Source organism: Nomascus leucogenys, chromosome 17 (genome assembly GCF_006542625.1).
Source record: "Nomascus leucogenys isolate Asia chromosome 17, Asia_NLE_v1, whole genome shotgun sequence".
NCBI classification, from domain to species: Eukaryota; Metazoa; Chordata; class Mammalia; order Primates; family Hylobatidae; genus Nomascus; species Nomascus leucogenys.
In genome coordinates this window covers 2909023-2929513 of record NC_044397.1, presented here as the reverse complement: position 1 = coordinate 2929513, position 20491 = coordinate 2909023, and the positions used below count along the sequence as shown (strand labels likewise).

Genomic DNA, 20491 nt, shown 5'->3' with positions numbered 1-20491 from the left:
GACTTTCTTTTTCGTTTTTTAGGACTGGGTAACAGGATCATGTGGGAGAAGATTAAACCATTACATCCCTAAGCTAGGCAGGCCCATCGAGCTCCTCTAATCCACACCCCTAGTTTATATAATTAGTCCCAGTCCCCTGGCTAAATGGTGCTTGTCCATGACCACCCTGACATGCAAAATGGCCAGTGGTCCACATTCCATCCTGCCACACTCTACTGGCCCGTCTCCCCTTGGAGCTTGTGCTTCTCCAGCTTGTGCCTGAGGCCATACCCACTTATCTGTCATTAGAAGGCCAGAGTGAAGGGGAGACTAGGCTTGCTGTTCTACACTAGTGACAAATGTCCCCTCTTCAGGGGGCTTCCCCTGACCACTCCATCTCAAGTCACCCCCTAGTTATCCCCTATCCCATTACCATTTTTTCTGCATCACTATCTGACATATTATCCTTCCGAACTTGCCTATTTTTGTAATACCTGCAACCCCCCATAATACTAAGAGCTCCAATGCAACAGGGACCTGTTTGTCTTGCTCATTGCTGTGTCCCAAGCACAGAGTCGCTATTCAGTAAACGGTCCTTCAGTTCATGAGTAGACGAGCCAGAACCCACATGTGTTTCTCAGGCTGGTGTCACTCTGCCTTCCCCCGGGCTCTGACTGAGTCCCATCGGGACAGGGGCCAGCACCTCTGGTCCACTCCTGGCCCTCACAGTTCAATGGAACATAGTAAGCCCTCTGTAAGGTCTGCAGAACCAGAGGAAGACCAAATTCTGATTCTAGAAGCCTCCTCAAGAGTCCATGGAACACACATGTAACTGCACACACACACACACACTCAGGAACCCTGAAGATGGCATGGCATTTGCCCCAGTCCCCTGTGTAGCAGCAGCAGTATTCTTGGCACGCCTTAGTGCCCTCAGCCCTCTAGAGCTGGGTAGAGTCTACTGACTTTTTTATTTTCTTTTATTTTTATTTTCTTTTATTTATTTTTTGAGATTGGGTGGTCTCACTCTGTCAGCCAGGCTGGGGTGCAGTGGTGCAACCATACCTCACTGGCCAGCCTCCAACCACTGGGCTCAAGCCATACTCAGCCTCCAACTCCTGGGCTCAAGCGATCCTCTCACCTCAGCCTCCAAAGTAGCTGGGACTACAGGCATGCACCACCACACCTAGCTTGTTGTAAATTTTTTGTAGAGACAGGGTCTCACTGTGTGGCTCAGGATGGTCTCAAGTTCCTGGCCTCAAGCGATGCTCCCGCCTCGGCCTCCCAAAGTGCTGGGATTGCAAGCATGAGCCACATACCCTGCCAGAGTCTTTCAACATTAGATCTCCCACTGAGACACCATCTCCTGGATCCAAAGGCCTTATTGACAGAGATGCGTGGCGTGGCCCCATGCAGGGTGTGAACCCGCCTCCCGGGGCAATCACTAAGACAGGAAAGGAAATGAAGACAGAAAAACACACAGCTTGGGATCTGGGGCCACTGGCGTCCAGATCATATGCAAAGTGTGTGCAGCAACTGGCCAAGGGGCCTTTTGCTCCAAACATCCCCTCCCAATGGAAGCCTGGCCTTTGATACGAACACATGCTTGATGGCAGTGCACCTTCCCAGAGTTCACTGGCCTCTGCAAATGGGAGAAATTGATGCAATGTTTTGAAAAGACTTTCCAGCAATCCACCTGGGCTCAGTGGAGCCACAGATGACAAGAAGTATCTGAGTTCACTCTAGGCCAAAATGTGGAGTTTTCAAAAACATTTTCTGGAAAGCAGCCTAGCCAGTGACTCCAGCCCAGTCCCTGCTAGAATTCAATTGGCTGCTCTACCAATCCCTTGACAGGAAGTGGGGTGGAAGGAGGTTGGAGGAGGGAGGTTAAAATGTAGCTTGCTCAGATCTTGCTAAAAAGGATTTTTAGACAGCAGATAGAGAAACTGTGGTATACTGAATGTGTCATTTTAATTCTTCACCACCAGTATAGAATTACACATCCAAAGCTTTGTCATGGCCCATTTTGACTAACGTGATGTTGGCAAACGTGATGCAGGGAGAGGCTGGAATTGTGCTCGCGTGGTTGAGCTTGCCTCTTGCTCCAGTGATCTCTCTCGGGATGAACATGCCGTGGGTAGCTGCTGCCCCTTCAGCCTGGAACATCCAGAGAGCAGACCTGAGCCCAGTCTACAGCCTGGAGCAGAGTTTCCCAGGCAAGCCCAGCCCAGATCAGCTGAACTATGGCTCACTCAAAGACCTATTAGCATGAGAATATATGCTGCTTGTCATAAACCACTGAGGTTTAGAGTGGTTTGTTATATAGCATTAATTGTAGCAATAGCAGACTGGCACAGAAATTGGAACCCAGAGACAGTATATGACTGGATCTGGGATTTCTCAGTCCAGAGTTCATTGTCTCTCCACATAGCCTGTGGAAAGGCACCGAGAGCATCCTGTATATGGAAAAGCAGGACCACCACCTACAGCCATGATGAAGCAACAAGGACCTGATTTACCCTCCTGCTTTAAATGACTAAAAATGAGACAAAATCCTCTATACAAACCAATGGTTTTCAGCCATTGGATAACAAGCAATATAGGGTATGATTGATCCGCAAGAGAAGGGAAACAAGTGAGGGGAACCCTGTGATTGCTCCAACTTACTGCCTGCAGTGAGTTTTCAGGCTGCAGCCCAGGAAGGGGGAACCAGGTAGAGCCCAGTGGTTTCCCTGAGTTGAGGAAATGGAGCTGGGAATCCAGGGAGGACAAAGTGGCTTAAATTTGCAAGGCAGAGTCCCAAGGATGAGAGAGACAGAAGGAGAGAGAGAGGGGAAAAAAGAAAGAGAAAGAGAGAGAGCATACTCTGGAGATCTTCAGATGGTTGCCCTTGAGTCTTCAGCTAACTACTGATCAACATCTGCATGTGAAGAAATTACTCAAGGCAGGGGAAAGAACCACCAGGAGGAAGCAGGTGGAATAATTTCCTGGGATAACACTGGGTTGGGAAGAGTTCATGTTTCCAACAGCCAGAGTGGAGAAACCGCCTCCCAAAACAGTCATTGTATAGAGACACAGAAGGTACTGCCTCAGAAGTGGGGCCAAATTAGTCCTAGATGATAGATTGCTCTGGTCCCACCTAACAAAGCTTAAAAAGCCAGCCCCAAAGGAGTCAAATTGTTTCCAGTAAGTTTCCATGTAACTTCACTAAGTCCCAAAACAAAGCTTGAAAATATCTAAAGGAATATGAAAAACAAACCAAAACGAAACCAGCATCCAACAATATAGAATCCACAATGTCTGGTGTCCATTACAAAATAATCAGGCATGCAAAGAAGCAGGAAAATATGGGCCATGAGAGGAGAAAAAACAATCAATAGAAATAGAGGCCGGGTGTGGTGGCTCACTCCTATAATCCCAGCACTTTGGGAGGCCGAGGCAGGAGGATCACCTGAGGTCAGGAGTTCGAGACCAGCCTGTTCAACATGGTGAAACCCCATCTCTACTAAAAATACAAAAAATAGCCGGGCATGGTGTTGCATGCCTGTAATCCCAGCTACTCGGAGGCTGAGGCAGGAGAATCGCTTGAGCCCAGGAGGCAGAGGTTGCAGTGAGCCGAGATCACATCATTGCACTCCAGCTTGGGCAACAAGAGCGAAACTCTGTCTCAAAAAAAGAAAAAAAAGATAGAAACAGCCCCAGGCATAGCACAGTTGATAGAGTAAATAGACGGAAACATTTTTTAAAGTGCAATGGGTGTGTGTTTCAAATCTAGGCAGAAAAAATGCTCCTTGTAATTCCCTAAACATAAACATGGCTCATTCATCTGGTCATTGTTTGGCAAGGATGTGCCATCCATTGTGCTAAGTTCTGAGGAGTCACAGGTGACAGAGACAGAGAAAGTGCCAGCATTCTTGGAACCTATATTCTAATGAAGGAGAGGGACAAGCCAGGCATGGTGGCTCATGCCTGTAATCCCAACAGTTTGGGAGACTGAGGCTGGCAGATCACGAGGTCAGGAGTTTGAGACCAGCCTGGCCAACATGGCAAAACCCCATCACTACTAAAAATACAAAAATTAGCTGGGTGTGGTGGTGCACACCTGTAATCCCAGCTACTCTGGAGGCTAAGGCAGGACAATCGCTTGAACCCAGGAGGCGGAGGTTGCAGTGAGCTGAGATCGTGCCACTGCACTCCAACCTGGGCAACAAGAGTGAGACTCCTTCTCTGAAAAAAAAGAGAGGGACAATAAACAAGTAAGCAAGACAATCTGATTAAGAAGGAGTTGGGGTTAGCTGGGCATGGTAGCAAGCACCTGTAGTCTCAGCTACTCGGGAGGCTAAGGTGGGAGGATCCTTGAACCCAGGAGGTTAAGGCTGCAGTGAGCTGTGATCACACCACTGCACTCCAGCCTGGAAGACAGAGCAAGACCCTGTCTCAGAAAAAGAAGAAGGAGTTGGGGGTGGGTAGGATGGGCTTGGACTCACTATCAAGGTGGGTGGGAGTGTGAGAACCCGGCAAGGTGCAAAGAGAGAAGCAGGGAAGGGAAGCTTAGGACACTGATGGCAGGTTGGGTATTGGGTGATGGGAAGAGGCATAGGACATGGAGCTTGGCAAAAAGGTGACTTGTGGGGATTTGGGCCATGTGAGCATGTAGGGGAGACAGTGTTCCTTCCATAACACGTGTCCAGGGACTGCCAGGGCTCTGAGGCAGAGCAGGTGTAGAGAGGTTGGCTGTGAATGTTGGAAGTTGAAAACATATGTGTCAAATATGGGAGGGAAAAGCAGTGTTTCCCTGAATACAAGCTCCACCTCACCCTGCGAAAAGTGGCCTCTGAGTGTAGCCCTGGATGCATCTCTCAAGGAATAGGGGGAAGCAGCAACCTTTTCAGAGTTAACTGCTTTATTTGGGTTTTCCATGGCCCCGTGCCAGCCAGCAGGGCTGAGCCAGTTTCACCCACACTGAGCAGGAACTCAGCAAAGAGTAAGCAGCATGCCAGCTGGTATTCTTCCCTCTCCATTCACTCAGCTCCTGACCTCAGGAGGGCAGCCCCTCCCCAGGCCAGCACCCATCCCCTTCTGGCCCCAGGTGTGGGATGCTGTTGTTATCTTTTCTCTGAACTATCTCCTGGGTTTGTCTTTTCCATCACTGTCCTTAGACTGAGGCAAGCAGTCCCCCTGCCTTTAGCCCCATGTTTTGGGGGGAACCTGTGCTTTGACGTGCTTTGCTATAAACTTTCTAAGTCTCCCTCTGGTGCTGGGACCAGCCATGACCAACAACGTCATCCAGGCAGGCCACCCCTAACGTAGTCCAGGCCTCATGGGGGTCTCAGTTCCCTTTTCTTCTTTCAGGAAGTTCTCCAGTGCATGCATAGGGTTGACCAGATGTCCCAAGGTGCTCTAGGGCTCATGCCTGTGAAGCTGTTTTAGGGCTTCCTAGTGAGTCCCTGGTTCCAGGAAAGCAGCCTGATGAGTAGATCATTCCTGCTGGCTGGTGTGGCATTTCTTTTATGGCACTACCTAGGATTGGGCCACCAGACCTGCGCTAACATGCTGATTTGAGGGACTCTTAACAGTCCATCATAGGACAAAGAATCGTCATGTGAACCAATTAGACAATAAACAAATGCCAAAGTGCCTCTTCTCTGTCTTTATTCTAAATCTACACAAATCAATCATTATACCTCACATGGGCTCATAAATTTGGTACTAAATTTTTTTCATCAAATTGTTTATACACACAGGGGTCCATCCACAAAAAAATATTTGCCGGGACCCTCACACACCAAGAGCAGCTGGCCCTGTCTCTCCTCTGGTTTCTGGGCTCAGTATCTCTCCCAGGCTCTGGGGATGCTCTGCTCCTCCCTGTCTTGGCTGCACCCCTCATCCATATCCTGGCTCACAGCAGCCCAGGCTTCTTGCTGCTGCAGCTCCAATGACTCTCAAAGCTCTGGGTTTTTCTTATAGTCTGAAGAGGTGAGGGGATGTAGGGAGATTCGTTAACAGGGGATGTCCAGCAGATCTTTTAACAATATCTTTCATGGCCGGGCATGGTGGCTCACGCCTGTAATCCCAGCGCTTTGGGAGGCTGAGGCGGGATCACGAGGGCAGGAGCTCAAGACCAGCCTGGCCAAGATGGTGAAACCCCATCTCTACTTAAAATACAAAAATTAGCCGGGCGTGGTGGCGGGTGCCTATAATCCCAGCTACTTGGGAGGCTGAGGCAGAGAACTGCTTGAACTCGGGAGGCAAAGGTTGCAGTGAGCCGAGATTGCGCCACTGCACTCCAGCCTGGGTGACAGAGCGAGACTCTGTCTCTAAATAAATAAATAAATAAAAACAATATTTTTCTTTTTTCAATTTGAGTGGCCATCATGAGGTGAGGGTATGGTCTTCCCACTCTTGTCATGCTTCCAAGGGCACTGGCCTAATATGCCAGGACAAGCTGACCACCCCTCCATTAAGGCTCACAGAAGAGCAATTTCCCTGCAGGAATTACAAAACCACAGTGACTCAGACAAAGAAGTGGAGAACTAGAGCCTGTGACAGACAGTGTCAGTGCCCTGCCAGATCCCCCCAGCCCGCCTGGAGGTCACGTGCAGCATTCGTGGAAAGTCTCCATCTACACCAGTAGCATTCTGTCCTAAGCACCTGCATCTTTCTACCCACAGGGACTCTCTGGCCACAGCAGTGCCCTCAGCCCACAGGCAGGGCAGGCTGGCAGTGCAGGAGTTAACCTCCCCAGGAGCAATCTTCAATTAACAAGGGACAAGAGTTGGTAGATAAACACCCCAGCTTCCTTGCCACTCTGTGGAACAACTCTACAGCGTGTTCTGCACAGTCTCCCAGAGGCCCCCAGCAGGATGGGGCCCCAGTTGCCCTCAACAGTCACCTGTGCAAAAACACACCCTGAATCGACTGCCTTCCATTCCCCACTCCCCTGTTTGCTTATCCTGGGGTCAGGTCCCAGAGGAACCATGCACACCTGCATTGGGTCTTGGGACCTGCGCTGAGGGAAGTCCAACTTAGACAAGGGCATCCATTTCAGAATTACGGGTAAGGGCTCTTGAAATCATGCTCTCTGGGCTGGTGGAAATGGGAGCCCTCTGCCCCTACTTCAACCAGAGCTCCACTCTTAACTAGGCTTCAGACTGGGGCTCTGGGAAAGATTTCATGTGCGAGAGGAATCCTGCTCCTTAAAAAAAAGAAAGATGCAATTTCTGAGCAAAATTAGTAACAGGTGTGTTTGTTTGTCTGTTTCAAGGCTTTACCTTGAATCACCTTCAGCTTTCCCTGGTCTGTCTGCTGGTCACAGCACGAGCTGGCCCACCTCTGAGATCATACTCACGAGGATACACAAAGACCCCTACAAACCCGCGCCACCACCGCCTCCACATAGGACGCTGTAAGGGAGACTCCGGGAGCCCAGGCTCCCACATCCAAAGCTTGCTGCTCCAGCCATGTGGTGCAAACTATCTGGGGGGCACAGTTAGGGAGGTGGCATCTAAAACCAGTGCTCTCTGTCTCCACTTGCCCTTTCTACTACAAGGCACGCACCTGGGACAGGTGGGCCTTGCCTTCTCCCCTGTGTTCTGGTTTGGAAAGTGTCCTTTTTCACCCCATATGGATATGTCTATTGAGGGGCTCCATAGCAAATACCTATGTTGGCTGGTGGGATGGGCGGCCTGTCCTGTCCTTCTCTCCGGCCTCGTTCAGATGGAAAGAGGCTCGTGCCCAGCTGCTCTGTTTACTCTGCATTCTCTGCCCATTGTACACTGAATCGATTGGGCAGATGGGGAGGGGGTGTTGTTTTTCTTCTTTTTCCCCAATCTCCTTATTAGTTCAGCCTCAGAAAGTCCCTTATCACCTCCGGATGTCAGGCCACACTCTGTCATCAGGACTGGCCTTGTCAGGCTCTCCATTAATTGATTTTGCCCTCCCCCTTGGGAAGCATAAATTGGCTCTGCCCATTAGCAGCAATAATTCCCTGAAAGGGATTGTAAATCATGCCTGGTGTCCACCCAGAGCTCACAGCAGAGTAGTGCCCATGTAGGGAGATTTTGGACAGGGAGGTCTCTGCAGCCCTGCAGTTTTTCTCCTAATCTTGACCAAGTGCTGACCTCACAAGACCACAGTGGACTAGGAAGAGTAGCTGAATCAGGTCCCAGCACATGGAGGGCACTCAGTCAGTGTATGTAGAACGAGTTAAGGCAGGAAGCAAGGGAGGCAGGATGGGAACCTTCTCTCTGGTGCAGAGAGCTCTGTGGGCCTCTTGAGCTGAGATCTCCCCCAAAGTCCACCATTATGTTGCCCTTTCTGTGGCTTTTGTGGCCCTAGGGTTTTCAGAAGTCCCCCATTAAACTGAACATGCTTCTGAGGAAGACTCTATCCTAAACCCCAGCCAGGTGAAGTCTTGTTGGGCTTCGGTGGTTTGTGAAAAACTGATGTAAGAGGGAGATGTGAGGGTGCAACCAGAAGAGAGTAGAGAGGCAGCAGTGGAGAGAAAGAGCCAGGAAAGGCAGGAGGAAGCTGTGCTGGCTGACTTTGCCAGAACCTGGTAGAGTCTCAACAGATAGCCCCAGCGCACGGTAGGTTCCCAACGATCGATCATGAATGAATGGAATGTCTGCCCACAGTGAGCCTGGTACCACTTCCTGCCCAGGACCTGAGGGAGGGAGGGTGCCTTGATGGCTGATTCATCCCTCCCTCTACCCCAGCCCATCTCAGACATCCCTGTGGCCCACTACGTTCACCCCCTTCTCCCATGCAGATAGCCCATTCTCTTTTTCTTCATTTCCGTCCACCTTAGAACAACTGTCATTACCTGTGGACTGTGTCCAGACTGCTCAAAGATACTCAGTGCTACAGAGTTGCTCAGTCCTGCCCGAAGCCCTACAGACATCCACGGATGAGCTTTCTAAATGATACACGAGACAGCTCTCCATGTATTGAGTTTCTCCAGGGCAATCAAATAGGGTTTGACTCTCACACTGCCTTTCAGATATAATTCTAACTCTTGCTTAAGCCAGGAGCTGGTGCATCTGTAGTAGAAATGAGTGCCAGCACTCTGTTGCCCCATTGATTCCAGATGCTTCCTTCTCCCTCCAAGACAAGCCCACATCCCACCAAGGTGCCGTCTGGGAAAGCTCCTGGATCATGTGAAGTGGGGCTTGCACAGAACCACTTCAGAGATCCCCAGATGGCCTCAGAGGATTCCAGAAGCAGCAGAATTCCAAAGGTGGGCTCCATCACACCACCCCCAGACAGGGCCATGCCTAAGCCACAGAGTGGATGAAAGCCTGCAGGTTTGTCACTGCGTCGAGATGTTCTTAATGAACAGCCCAAACAACGTGGGCTCCACCTCTGCTCACTGTGATTTGTTGTTGTTTGGTTTCATTTGGTTTTTAGCAGAACTCTGTGTTACTACCACTCTCTTGATCACCCACATACCTGAAAAATAATAAATTTCTCCGTCTTGCTTTTATCTTCTACAAGGTCTCTCTCACTCTCTCTCTCTCTCTCTCTCTTTCTCTCTCTCTCCCACTCTCTCTCTCACTCTCTCTTTTATTCTCTCCTCCTTATTACAAAAACAATTGTTGCTTGTCCTAGACAGAAAGGCCACCATATCTTCCACGGCGAGTGCCTTCCCAGTGGTGCCTATATGAGTGATGCCCCCATCCCCGGGGCTGGGGCAGGTCAGCTGAGGGGGCCGCTTGACCCAAGGCTGGGCCATCCTCAGCCCACCAGACACCTGTAGAGTAGCCACCATGAAAAGGCACTCTTGGGCACTTAGCCCATCCATAAAGGATTTAAGCCAAGAAATACCAAGATAAAGAAGCAGAGGGCAATGGGCATGGATCTGACCAGATGCCAGGAGGTCGGCCAGGAGTGGAGCCCCAAGGCAGAGAAATGGCAGACGGGAAGCACCTGGGGTGAGTAGAGCGTGGTCAGGCCAGGCTGCTGGTGAAAAGCTAGGAGGCTCCAGAACCCTGGCTGCTTCCCAGTTCCTACAGCACACAGACTAATTACTGGAAATACCTGGAGTGTGTTCCGATCCCTTCCAACTCAAATAAGCATTGAACAGTTTTTTAAAAAGAACTCAGGCCGGCCTCGGTGGCTTACCCCTATAATCCCAGGACTTTGGGAGGCCGAGACAGGTGGATCGCCTGAGCTCAGGAGTTCAAGACCACTCTGGGCAACATGGTAAAACCCTGTCTCTACTAAAATACAAAAAATTAGCCAGGCGTGGTGGTGGGCGCCTGTAGCCCCAGCTACTCGGGAGGCTGAGGCAGGAGAATTGCTTGAACCCGGGAGGTGGAGGTTGCAGTGAGCTGAGATCACGCCACTGCACTCCAGCCTGGGCTACAGAGTGAGACTCCGTCTCAAAAAAACAAACAAACAACAACAAAAACTCATAATAACAATTGGGAAGTAACAGAATACCTAACGGTGGCTGAAACAAACAAGGTTTATGTTTTCAATATAAAAAGAAATCTAGAGAGATGTGTGCAGGAATTGGTCCAGTGTCTTTGCAGTGCCCATGACCTTTCCCTCAGGGACACAAGATGGCTCTCAGCAGGTCCAGACAGAAAGAGGGAGAAATGTGGGGCCAGCTGCAGCTGAACCCTTTGTCAAGAGACAATAATTTTGCCCAAACCTCCTCGGCCAACTCTGCCCAATCATGGCTGGACCTGGGCACGTGGCCAGCCCCAGCTGCAAGGGAGCTTGGGAAAGTGGGTGCCGGGGACGCTTCAACCCTGGGGTCTCCTCCCCAGGCTTTAATGTGTTTTTCTTCCAGTGGTCTAACCTGCACCTGGGGCTCTCCTTCAGCAGTCTCTCCACAAGCTCCTGGAGCCATTTTGCCTGCACGTGCGCAAAGCCAGAAATGCATGAGTGACGGACTAATGTGGGAATATGAAGGCCCAGCTCCCCTGCTGGGACTCACTGGGGTGCACTTCACCTGCCAGAGCTCCCAGGAACCAGGCTGAGGCTGGGACTGTGGTGCCTTGTTTGGCTTTCTCCTCAGTCTGGCCCTCTTGCCCACCATCTTATGGGTCTTCAGTGACTTCACTGCTCTCAGGGGCTGAGACAGAGGGAAGCAGGATTAGCACGATGACTTAGACCAATTATGCTCAATTACCTGGGGTTGACACTTACAAAGCCGGGGTTCTGCTAGCTGGGAAGGAGGGAAAGGATACTCAGCAGGCAACTCACAGTGTCTGTAGCCACAGCTCATTAAAGGAAACAGCAGAAAACACAGCAGAGAAATCAGAATCCTTGCCCTGGGCTAGTCTGAATATAAAATGGTTCAGCCACTTTGGAAAATAGCCTGGCAGTTCCTCAAAAAGCTCAACACAGAGTGGCCAGATAGTCCAGAAATTCTACTCCTAGTATGTACCTGTGAGTAATGCAAACATATGTCCACAAAAAAAACTCGTACACAGAGGTTCATAGCTGCTTTGTTCCTAATAGAAGAAAACAGAGACAACCCAAATGCCCATCAACTAGAAATCAAATGGATAAACAAATGTGTTATAGCCACACAATGAAATATTACTCAGCCAGAAAGAAGGAAGAAGTACTGTTACATGTTGCAACAAAGCTGAATCTTGAAGACTCTGTGAATATACTAAAAACCACTGAATTGCACACTTTAAATGTGTGGATGATACAGGATGTGAATTATATCTGTATAAAGCTGTTATACATGTACAAAAACAAGCACGTGCACACACACACACAGGCAAAGAGAAAGGAAAGCACCCTCAATTCCATCCACTCAGAGAGAGCCACTGTTACCATCCCAGGATCAGGATATACTTTTAGTTTCTTTTTAATTCACACATATATTTCACCGACATATCCTCTGAAGTTAACCCACTAGAGGGCTTCATGCAAGACAAATTAGCAAAAGTAATAAAGCCAATGCATCCAACTTATCAGCAGAATCAACCCTGATACTCTCACCATCAGGCTGAGCGAGACAATCACCTATTTACACTTTGCCCCGATTTGTCATGCAGTTTACTCATCCTGAGGTTCCCCCAATAGGCAGTTCAATTCTCCTGCCCCGTTTTGTAGCCAACGCAACTGAGTAGAAGGTTTTTTCACACCCATTCTGATCTCTTCCCAGCTCCTAAGCTGGGGTCTTACAGCCTCCCAGGGTGAAGACGCTGGGGGCTGCCGAGAGAGCCCACTGGGGCCTGGACAGAGTGAGCACACCTATCCGATTAGCCCAGAAACATCCATCCAACTTGGAGGCAGAGGGAGAGGCATGACGCACTCGGGAGAACCTGGTAGGTCTCTTTGAAGGGTCCATGACACTGACTTGCTGCTGTCCATGGAAACAAGGCCGGGTGGGGGTGGCCGGCCTGTTTGCACTCCCGGCATAGCACTTAGTGCAGCCAAGCTGAGCCACACTGTTCAAACAGTCTCCCCAGCCTCCAGACACCTGTGCCGAGGAGGAGGGCAGGGCGGGCGGCAGCCTGGGCACAGGCCCCTAGGTGCTTATTCCTCATCTGTTTCCCACCTCTCCCCATAGCCAGCCCCACGACCCTGGCAGGGTCCTGGCCACAGCATGCCCAGTGCTGGGCTCTGCAGCTGCTGGGGTGGCCGGGTGCTGCCCCTGCTGCTGGCCTATGTCTGCTACCTGCTGCTCGGTGCCACTATCTTCCAGCTGCTAGAGAGGCAGGCGGAGGCTCAGTCCAGGGACCAGTTTCAGTTGGAGAAGCTGCGCTTCCTGGAGAACTACACCTGCCTGGACCAGTGGGCCATGGAGCAGTTTGTGCAGGTGAAGGGGAGCGATGTGGGATTGGGATGGAGAGGCTTGGGAAGGCTGGTGGAATGGGGGCTCCTGTGGCAGATCCACAGTCCTCACCCAGGGGCTGATGCTCCATTTGGAAGAAGAGTGTGGTGGGAAGAGAGAGCCTGGTGAGACCTAGTCCTGGATTCTGGCCCCAGGTCTACAACTGGATTGATGTGTGACCTTGAACAGGTCACTTAACCTCTCTGGACCCAAATAGCCTCATCTATAAGGCAACGAGAATAACCACATCTGTACTGCAGACATTTGACAGCAGATTAAAAGCACTCTCTAAGCTGTCACTTGCTGGATGAATGGGAACTATATGTCAGTGTTATCAATGCTGTCCAAATTTCCTCCTCACACACTTTCATACTTCCCCTTCCCCAACTCCAGGGCTGCGGCTCCTTCTGCCCTCTCCCCAGCTCATATCCCTGGGCAGAAGGCTGCAGATGGGAGACACAGATAAATGCCAGGAGCAGCCACCACCAAGCTGTCCTTTCCTGGCCTGTTTGCACCTGGAGTTCGGTGTGGTGGGCAATGGCCAAGGTGACTGAGCTTTGCCAGCACTGCACCCAAATGGGGCTCTCTCTTGGTAACAGAGTGGGTCACCCCCTGCCTGGGTCCTTTCTGTTTTCCTCTTTCCCAGAAACAAGGCAAAACCAGGTGTTGTGGAGGGAGGTGAATGCATCTGAAACAGGCACTGGAGCGAGTGACAACAGCCCCTGCAAAGGAACAGCCCAAGTGCCGAATCACCTTGATAACTGGCATTTACTGAGCATTTACAACGTGCCTAAAACAGTGGGAAGCAGGGTGGTCAGCTTAATCCAATCATGATCCACTCATCACCTGACACTGAGCGTGTTACAGGTGCTTTCTCATAATTACCTATTACAATGCCTATCTCCAGTTTGTAGATGGGAACTGAGGTAGAATATGTTGGCCAAGGCTGCACAGCTACTGGTAGAGACAGCATTCACTCCCAGGCCTCTGGCTCTGGAGCCCTGGGTCTTCACCACACAAATTAGCATAAGTGCTGGGGGCAGGATGCAGCCTGAAGCAGCAGTTCTCAAAGTATAGCCCCAGGACCAGAATCAGCATCACCTGGGAGGCTGTTAGAACTGGAGATATCAGGCCCCACTCCCACCTGCTGACTCAGGAACTCTAGGGATGGGTCGTGCAGGCTGTGTGTCAACAAGCCCTCCAGGTGATGTTGAGGACCCTGAAGACTGAGAACAGCTGGCCTAGAAGATGATGCGTGGGCTGGGTGGTCACAGGCAATGTTCTGTAGCTGTGAGAGACCAGGAAATGAGGCCTCCAGCTTCAGGTTTTACTCTCTTCTCCCTGATGGATAAGGTTAGTCAAAGCTGGGGGACCATAGTACCACATCAGGGTTGAGAACAGTTCAGGGGCCTCCCAAAACCCTGGGAGTAAGGCAGAGGCCCTGGAGAAGCTGAAACCTCCTCCTCCCTCAGCTCTTTGTTGGAGGTGAGAGCCAAGCTGGAGGGCGTGGGAAGGGTTGGTAGCTGCAACCTAACTCGCTCTGTTAACCAAGACGAAGGGAGGTCATCCGCTTGACTGGAGCCCCGAAGGGGTTGCCACTGATTAGCCCCGGGGGCCTCCCCAGGGAAGACAGGACATCCCTCTCCCTGAGAGTCCTCAGCCTCAGGAGAGACCCTTCCTTGCCAGGGGCAGTTGAGTTGGGCGGCAGGAGAATGCTGGGGTGAGATTCTGGAAGAAGACAGATTCCTGGTGAACTCTCGCACACACAGGGCGAGTTAAGTAACTAGGATTAAAAGCAGTATTAAACATTGCCTCCGTGAGGAAACACTGCTTGCCCAGGTTCACAGAACTGGGAAGTCAGAACCCGCAGCCACCTGCATCCGCCCACCCTCAGCACCCTCAGCAGGATGAGGGCCACAGGCTGGCAGCAGGGGATGGCCCAGGACTAGAGTACTGCCCCCAAGAGTGAGGGTCTCCAGAGAGCGAGCATGTTCGGGAATGTTGGGCCCTGGCCACTTTGTGGGTGTGGGAAAGAGAGAGAGGCCAAAGTCCACATCTTAAGAGGCCAGTTCCCGTCAAAGTGAGGAGAAGCAGACAGCCTGTGACCGCAGATGCCCTGACTGGCTTGGCCCACCAGGGCCACCCCAGCCCTGATCTAAGCACACCCACCCAGCCAGTGGGAACCAGTTCCCATAGGAATTGGAAGCCAGAACTGTTGTGTCCCTGGCTTCCTCTCGCCTTTGGGGCTCTTTAACAGGTGGCAAGGCTGTGCTGCTGCTCTGGGACAATCCACAACTAAAGGGGAGAGGGTTGGGGGCAGGGGAGGAGAGAGCCCTGCCCATTCTCCAAGGGGGCTGGACCCAGGGACTGGAGGTTGTCAGTGGTGGGGCGGTGCGGGGAGGTGTTGTAGGCTTGAGCCAGCAAAGGTTTGGGTCTTGTAAAAACACATGCAACACACATACAAACATGCACACACGTGCAACATACAGTTGCTATGCACAACACATGCACACAACACATCACATATAACCACACACACACACACACACCCGCCACTTTTGTCTTGGCCTCTGTTAGAATTTCTCCCATAGGCAAGGGCTGGGGCTCACTAGAGAGCAGCAAAGAGCAAGGGTGCCCACTCATCTGGATACTTAGGGAACACAGGGTTCTCTGTCCCACCATTAGCCTCATGGCAGGCAGCCCATGGCCTCCCTGTGGTCCCTAAACCCTGTGTTCCCCAGCAATCCCTTCCAGACATACCCAAACTGAAATCCTCCCATTGTTCTAACAGCCGATGTGCATGCCATCCTTTTGGCCACCAGCAGCATCTCCCATGGGACCCCTCCCTGAGCATCCTCCACCTCACCCCTCAGGCCCATCTCCCGCCCCAGCCCATGCTTGCAGCCCACACCTCAGTCAGCCCTGGCCAGTGGAACAGACAGCGGAACAGACACTGGAGTTGGAGTCCAGTCACCTTGCACAGGTCACTTAGCCACTCAGAGCCTTCATTTCCTTTTTCCATGAAATGGGAACAATACCATCTAAGAGTATCATTAGATGAGATGACACAAAAGCATGCTTCCAAGAGCAGGGCAACAACTGGTGCCCAGTAACCATCAGCTCCTTCTTCCTCCCCTGCCATGCCACTCCCTACAGGTCATCATGGAAGCCTGGGTGAAAGGTGTGAACCCCAAAGGCAACTCCACCAACCCCAGCAACTGGGACTTTGGCAGCAGTTTCTTCTTTGCAGGCACAGTCATCACCACCATAGGTAAAGGGCTGGGGTAGAGAAGAGCTTCCCCAAGGCCCCTATCTTAGTTTGGGCTCCCCAAAAGCAGATGCTGGGCAAGGATGTGGTTTGTCTAGGAGATGATTCAGGAAGCCCAGGGAAGGAGTGGGTAAGTGAAACAGTAGGGAGAAGAAGGCAATATAATTTGCATTAATGAGCAGATTACTGGCTTGAGTGACTGAGCTCACTTCTGCTTGGGACCCTCTGAGAGGCTAGATAGAGCCCATCCTCAGAACGGTCCAACGAGGGACAAGAATGTGAGAGGCCATTTAGCTACCAACTCCTGCCCTCAAAGGTTGAGAGCTGGTCCCGAGTATGTTAGTTCCCCAGCGTTTTGAAACTTCCCATAGACCAAGCACACTCCTTTGGCCAGAAGAATCTCTCAGGTAGAGAGAGATGTGCAGAAACTGGGAGCAGGGGGTGATTTGTATACAGAAACTGTCCACCAAAGCTTCAGGTGGTATCTCATGTGTTCTGAGGGAACAGGGCACTGACAGCAGCTGCTACACCCCCTTGGCCAGAAAACTCACTCCATCCCACCCCAAGGAAACCGTCAGATCCAGGTCTACCCCATCCATTCAGTTAAGTCCAATTCCACATACTTTCCTTGAACTCAGGCGACATTCCAGGCAGAGTGATGGAGTTGGGGGTGGGAGATACAAACTTGGATCAGACCCAGGCTCAGCCCATAAGGAACTTCCAGTCCAACAAAGAGGAACACGATAAATACACAAAAAACAATAATAGAAAACAAAGTCGATAATTACATAGCAATGACATAAAACACTATGGGGAACCACACCCAGTAGGGAGAAGGAGAGTGGCAGTCAGGAGGGCTTCATGGAGGCAGAGTCATTTGAGATGGGCCTTCAAAGATGAGCAGGAGTCCTATAAGTAAAAATCATTCCAGCAGAGTTCATGGGAACAGAAGAGCTTCCCCTCCTCACTCCCAGAGGTGGTGACAGACAAACCTCAGCTGGAGTCTGGGGAAGAGGAGCAAAGGGCGTTCTAGATTCTCCATATTTGCACACGCCCCCCTTCCCTTGCAGGATATGGGAACCTGGCACCCAGCACAGAGGCAGGTCAGGTCTTCTGTGTCTTCTATGCCCTGTTGGGCATCCCGCTTAACGTGATCTTCCTCAACCACCTGGGCACGGGGCTGCGTGCCCACCTGGCCACCATTGAGAGATGGGAGGACCAGCCCAGGCGCTCCCAGGTATGCCCCCTAACTCCCTTATAGGCCTGCTATGACAGATCTGTTGCAAGTGGAGTCCTCCAGAAGCCAATGCTGAGATGGAGTTTGGCATGCATGGTCTTAGGGGTAGATGCCTGTGAAAGAGGAAGGGTGAAGGCAGGGTTGGGCAGAGTGGGGAGTTGGATTTCTATGCATGCTCTACAAAGGCTTGGCCTCAAGGAGCTCTACAGCATGTGCGAGCTGTCAGAGTTGTCCCACAGTGGGCGGAACCAGCCAGGCTTTCATACCTGCCTCAATCAGGCATTGGGTGTGGCCTTCCCAGGAAGGGTATGCCCCTGGGCCAGGAGGTTCTCTACAGCTGAACACCCTGAAGGAGCTGGCAGCTGGCCCACCATCCTCCTTTAAGTGGGGGATCTCTGTAGCACATCTTCAAGGTCACCACAGAACTCCAACAGCCTTTTGTGCAGTAGCAAACAAGCTCTGCGGGTTCCCCAGCATGCCCCCAGTGCCCACCGTTGGCCAGCCGCTTGCAAGGCCAGAGGCACACAGACAGTTCAATGATACTTTTCTGTTCCAGATCTGAGTCCCCAGGGAGCCTGTTCAAGTGTGATCCCCAAGCCTGAAGGGGTCTCCAAATCACTCCTTGACCCACTAATGCAATCCCTCTGCCCAAATCTTTCCCTGGGTGGGACAAGGTCATGCACACGTAGATACAGCCTCCACCTCAAGGGTCTGCAGGGCAGGGAAGGGGCCTAGCTGTGGCCTAGTCCCATTTCCATGTTTACCCCAGACTCCCCCCGACCTCATACAATCCTGGAGACTTTCAAGTGGACTCAGGGGCCAACTCCCTCCCTCCCAGGTACTGCAAGTCCTGGGCCTGGCTCTGTTCCTGACCCTGGGGACGCTGGTCATTCTCATCTTCCCACCCATGGTCTTCAGCCATGTGGAGGGCTGGAGCTTCAGCGAGGGCTTCTACTTTGCTTTCATCACTCTCAGCACCATTGGCTTCGGGGACTATGTTGTTGGTGAGAACAAAACAGTCACATCATCTCAGGGTAGGGGTGCCCACTGGGATTTGGGGGATAGAGAGATGTCAGCTGAGGACAACTATCGAGGATAAGATAGCCCTTGGTCATTCAAGGGAGCCAAACCAATGATTTCTGGGACTACTGTGGATTCTAAGCAACATTCTCAGAAGTTTCTGGTCTAGGACCCATCACTACCCCACAGAGACCTACCTCCACTGCTGTTCCTTGTTATGAGGAGGAGGGAGAGAGCATCCTGGCTGGTGAGGGTCCCTATGGAACCTGGAGGTGGCTATGCCCTGAGACCCCTGGCATTGATGCCATTCCCTTCCCTGGCAGGCACAGACCCCAGCAAGCATTATATCTCAGTGTACCGGAGCCTGGCAGCCATCTGGATCCTCCTGGGCGTGGCGTGGCTGGCGCTGATCCTCCCACTGGGCCCCCTGCTTCTGCACAGATGCTGCCAGCTCTGGCTGTTCAGTAGGGGCCTCAGCGTCAAGGATGGGGCAGCCTCTGACCCCAATGGGCTCCCCAGACCTCAGAAGATCCCCATCTCTGCATGAGGCCCCCAGGGGGCCCCAGAAACCCCTTTCATCCTCCCCAGTCCCACCCTATCTGCTCTCTGGATTTCCAGCCCTGCCTTCTCCTCTCCCAACCCCCTCACTTCTCAGCCAGGGCTGGTCTCAGGAGCTCTCCCAAGAGAGAAAGGAGACAGGTATATCCAAGAAAGTAACAGAGAGGAGACGTGAGATAGGATTAAAGACATGTGTGGGTGGAGAGGTGCACCCTTGTCCCAGAGCCCCTGACACAGCCTTCCACCCAAAGGTAGTGGCCAGATCTCCACTGCCCTCCCCATGCCCCATTCCAGGAGACCTTACATAAACTAAGGATGACTTTACTTTTGCCTCATTTGATACGTGCACAGTGCATTTGCCAAGCCCCTACTATGTGCCAGGTGCTATGCCAGGGCTGTGCCAGGGTCTGGGGATACAGCAGTGGAAGTGCCTGCCCTTGATGTGCCTTTAGTTGCTAGGCAAGCAAAGAGGCAGCCCCAACACAGTGCCCAAAATGCTACGATGGGAATCGCCCCAGGGTTGATGAGGGCCCATGGGAGTGGCTGGCAGGGAGTGTCAAAGAGAGGGGAGACCTGGGCAGAGGCTTTGGAACAATCTTAGTGAAAAGAGGATCTCTGCCCTCAGGAAGCTCTCAGCCGAGGGGCAGGCGAGCTGCCTCTCAAAGCTCGCCAGCTCCCCTTGCCTAGAAGTCCAGGGCTGTCTGTGAACAAGGCTTAGGACCTCTTGGGTGTCCTACCCGCTTTCCTGAACATGACCTCCCCTGACCCTCACAGGCCACCCCCTTAACTTCATCACTCTTTCTGGGCTCCTGCCTTCTCAAGAGCCTTTCCAAACACCCCATGGGAAGCCAGAGAGCCAGCAGATCCCAGGATCCTTCCAGAAAGTGAGCTCCATGAACGTCTGGCCTTTCCCCTGCCAGATTGCAACATGCCTGACCAGAAGGAGAGATTTAGACCACTCCATCCTGGGGCCTGGAAATGTTGGCCTTTGCCTCTCCCATCATCCAACAGCAAGTGGGCTCCTATGTGGCTGGGTTCCTCTGCACAGGTCTGAGGCAAGGCTGTGGAGCCAAGGAGGCTCCAGGCAGGAGACCCAGGGGAGGCTCTACAGCAGCAAGAGGAGTCCAAGTCACACCCCAGGACTTCCCCATATCCAAGAAAGGACTGGGAAGCTGAGGACCCACGGACTCTTCACACAGCCTGGACGCTTCCTCCACTCCAGGTAGAGGGATTTCGGGGGCCTTCTCAGAAGCAAGGAGTGGACAAGCCTCTTGGTTAAGGCTCCTCTTACCTCCCAAGCTCATGGACAAGTGGCAATCAGCTGGGGTCCCTCCTTTGGGGTACAAAGGAAAGGACAGAGGTGTGGGAGACCCAAGGTGGTCTTGAGATTGACAGACAGCAAGTCCTTGGAGATAGCCCCCAGTCCAAGAACTTAGGCAGGGGCCCCAAGACAATAAAGCTGGTCTCTACTATCTCCTACCTCTGAGTGCGGTTTCCAGGAGTCCCTCCCATCGTTCATTTCAGGAAATGTGAGGGGACTCTGGGCCCCTTCCCTCAGCGCCTGCGGTCACCCAGCAGTTTTCCCTTTCTCCCTGGCCTAGGCCTAGCAGGTGGGCACCTCGCA

The 20491-nt window shown here is 52.0% G+C and overlaps 1 protein-coding gene across 3 annotated transcripts; it reads left to right on the top strand.

The window, feature by feature from the left end:
- Window positions 1-12131: 12131 nt before the first annotated feature.
- On the top strand, window positions 12132-20346 carry KCNK16 (potassium two pore domain channel subfamily K member 16). Of its 3 annotated transcripts, none has more exons than XM_030796512.1 (6): window positions 12132-12275; window positions 12656-12769; window positions 15941-16055; window positions 17123-17289; window positions 18128-18293; window positions 19916-20346. In XM_030796512.1, exons 2-6 carry the CDS (start codon window positions 12752-12754, stop codon window positions 20041-20043), a joined length of 594 nt encoding a protein of 197 aa, XP_030652372.1. In that variant the 5' UTR covers window positions 12132-12275; window positions 12656-12751; the 3' UTR covers window positions 20044-20346. The 3 variants fall into 3 exon arrangements, with proteins under 3 accessions (XP_030652372.1, XP_003276972.1, XP_003276973.1); XM_003276924.2 differs by lacking the exon at window positions 12132-12275 and adding an exon at window positions 18633-18773 and having other exon boundaries at window positions 12397-12769; XM_003276925.2 differs by lacking the exon at window positions 12132-12275 and having other exon boundaries at window positions 12397-12769.
- The last annotated feature ends 145 nt before the right edge of the window (window positions 20347-20491 follow it).

Coding starts and splice junctions, on each gene's coding strand:
- KCNK16 (XM_003276924.2), top strand. CDS start 12,557: ATGCCCAGTGCTGGGCTCTGCAGCTGCTGGGGTGGCCGGGTGCTGCCC. Junction 17,290..18,127: donor ACCAGCCCAGGCGCTCCCAG/GTATGCCCCCTA, acceptor CCTCCCTCCCAG/GTACTGCAAGTCCTGGGCCT. Junction 18,774..19,915: donor CTGCCAGCTCTGGCTGTTCA/GTAGGGGCCTCA, acceptor TCCTCTGCACAG/GTCTGAGGCAAGGCTGTGGA.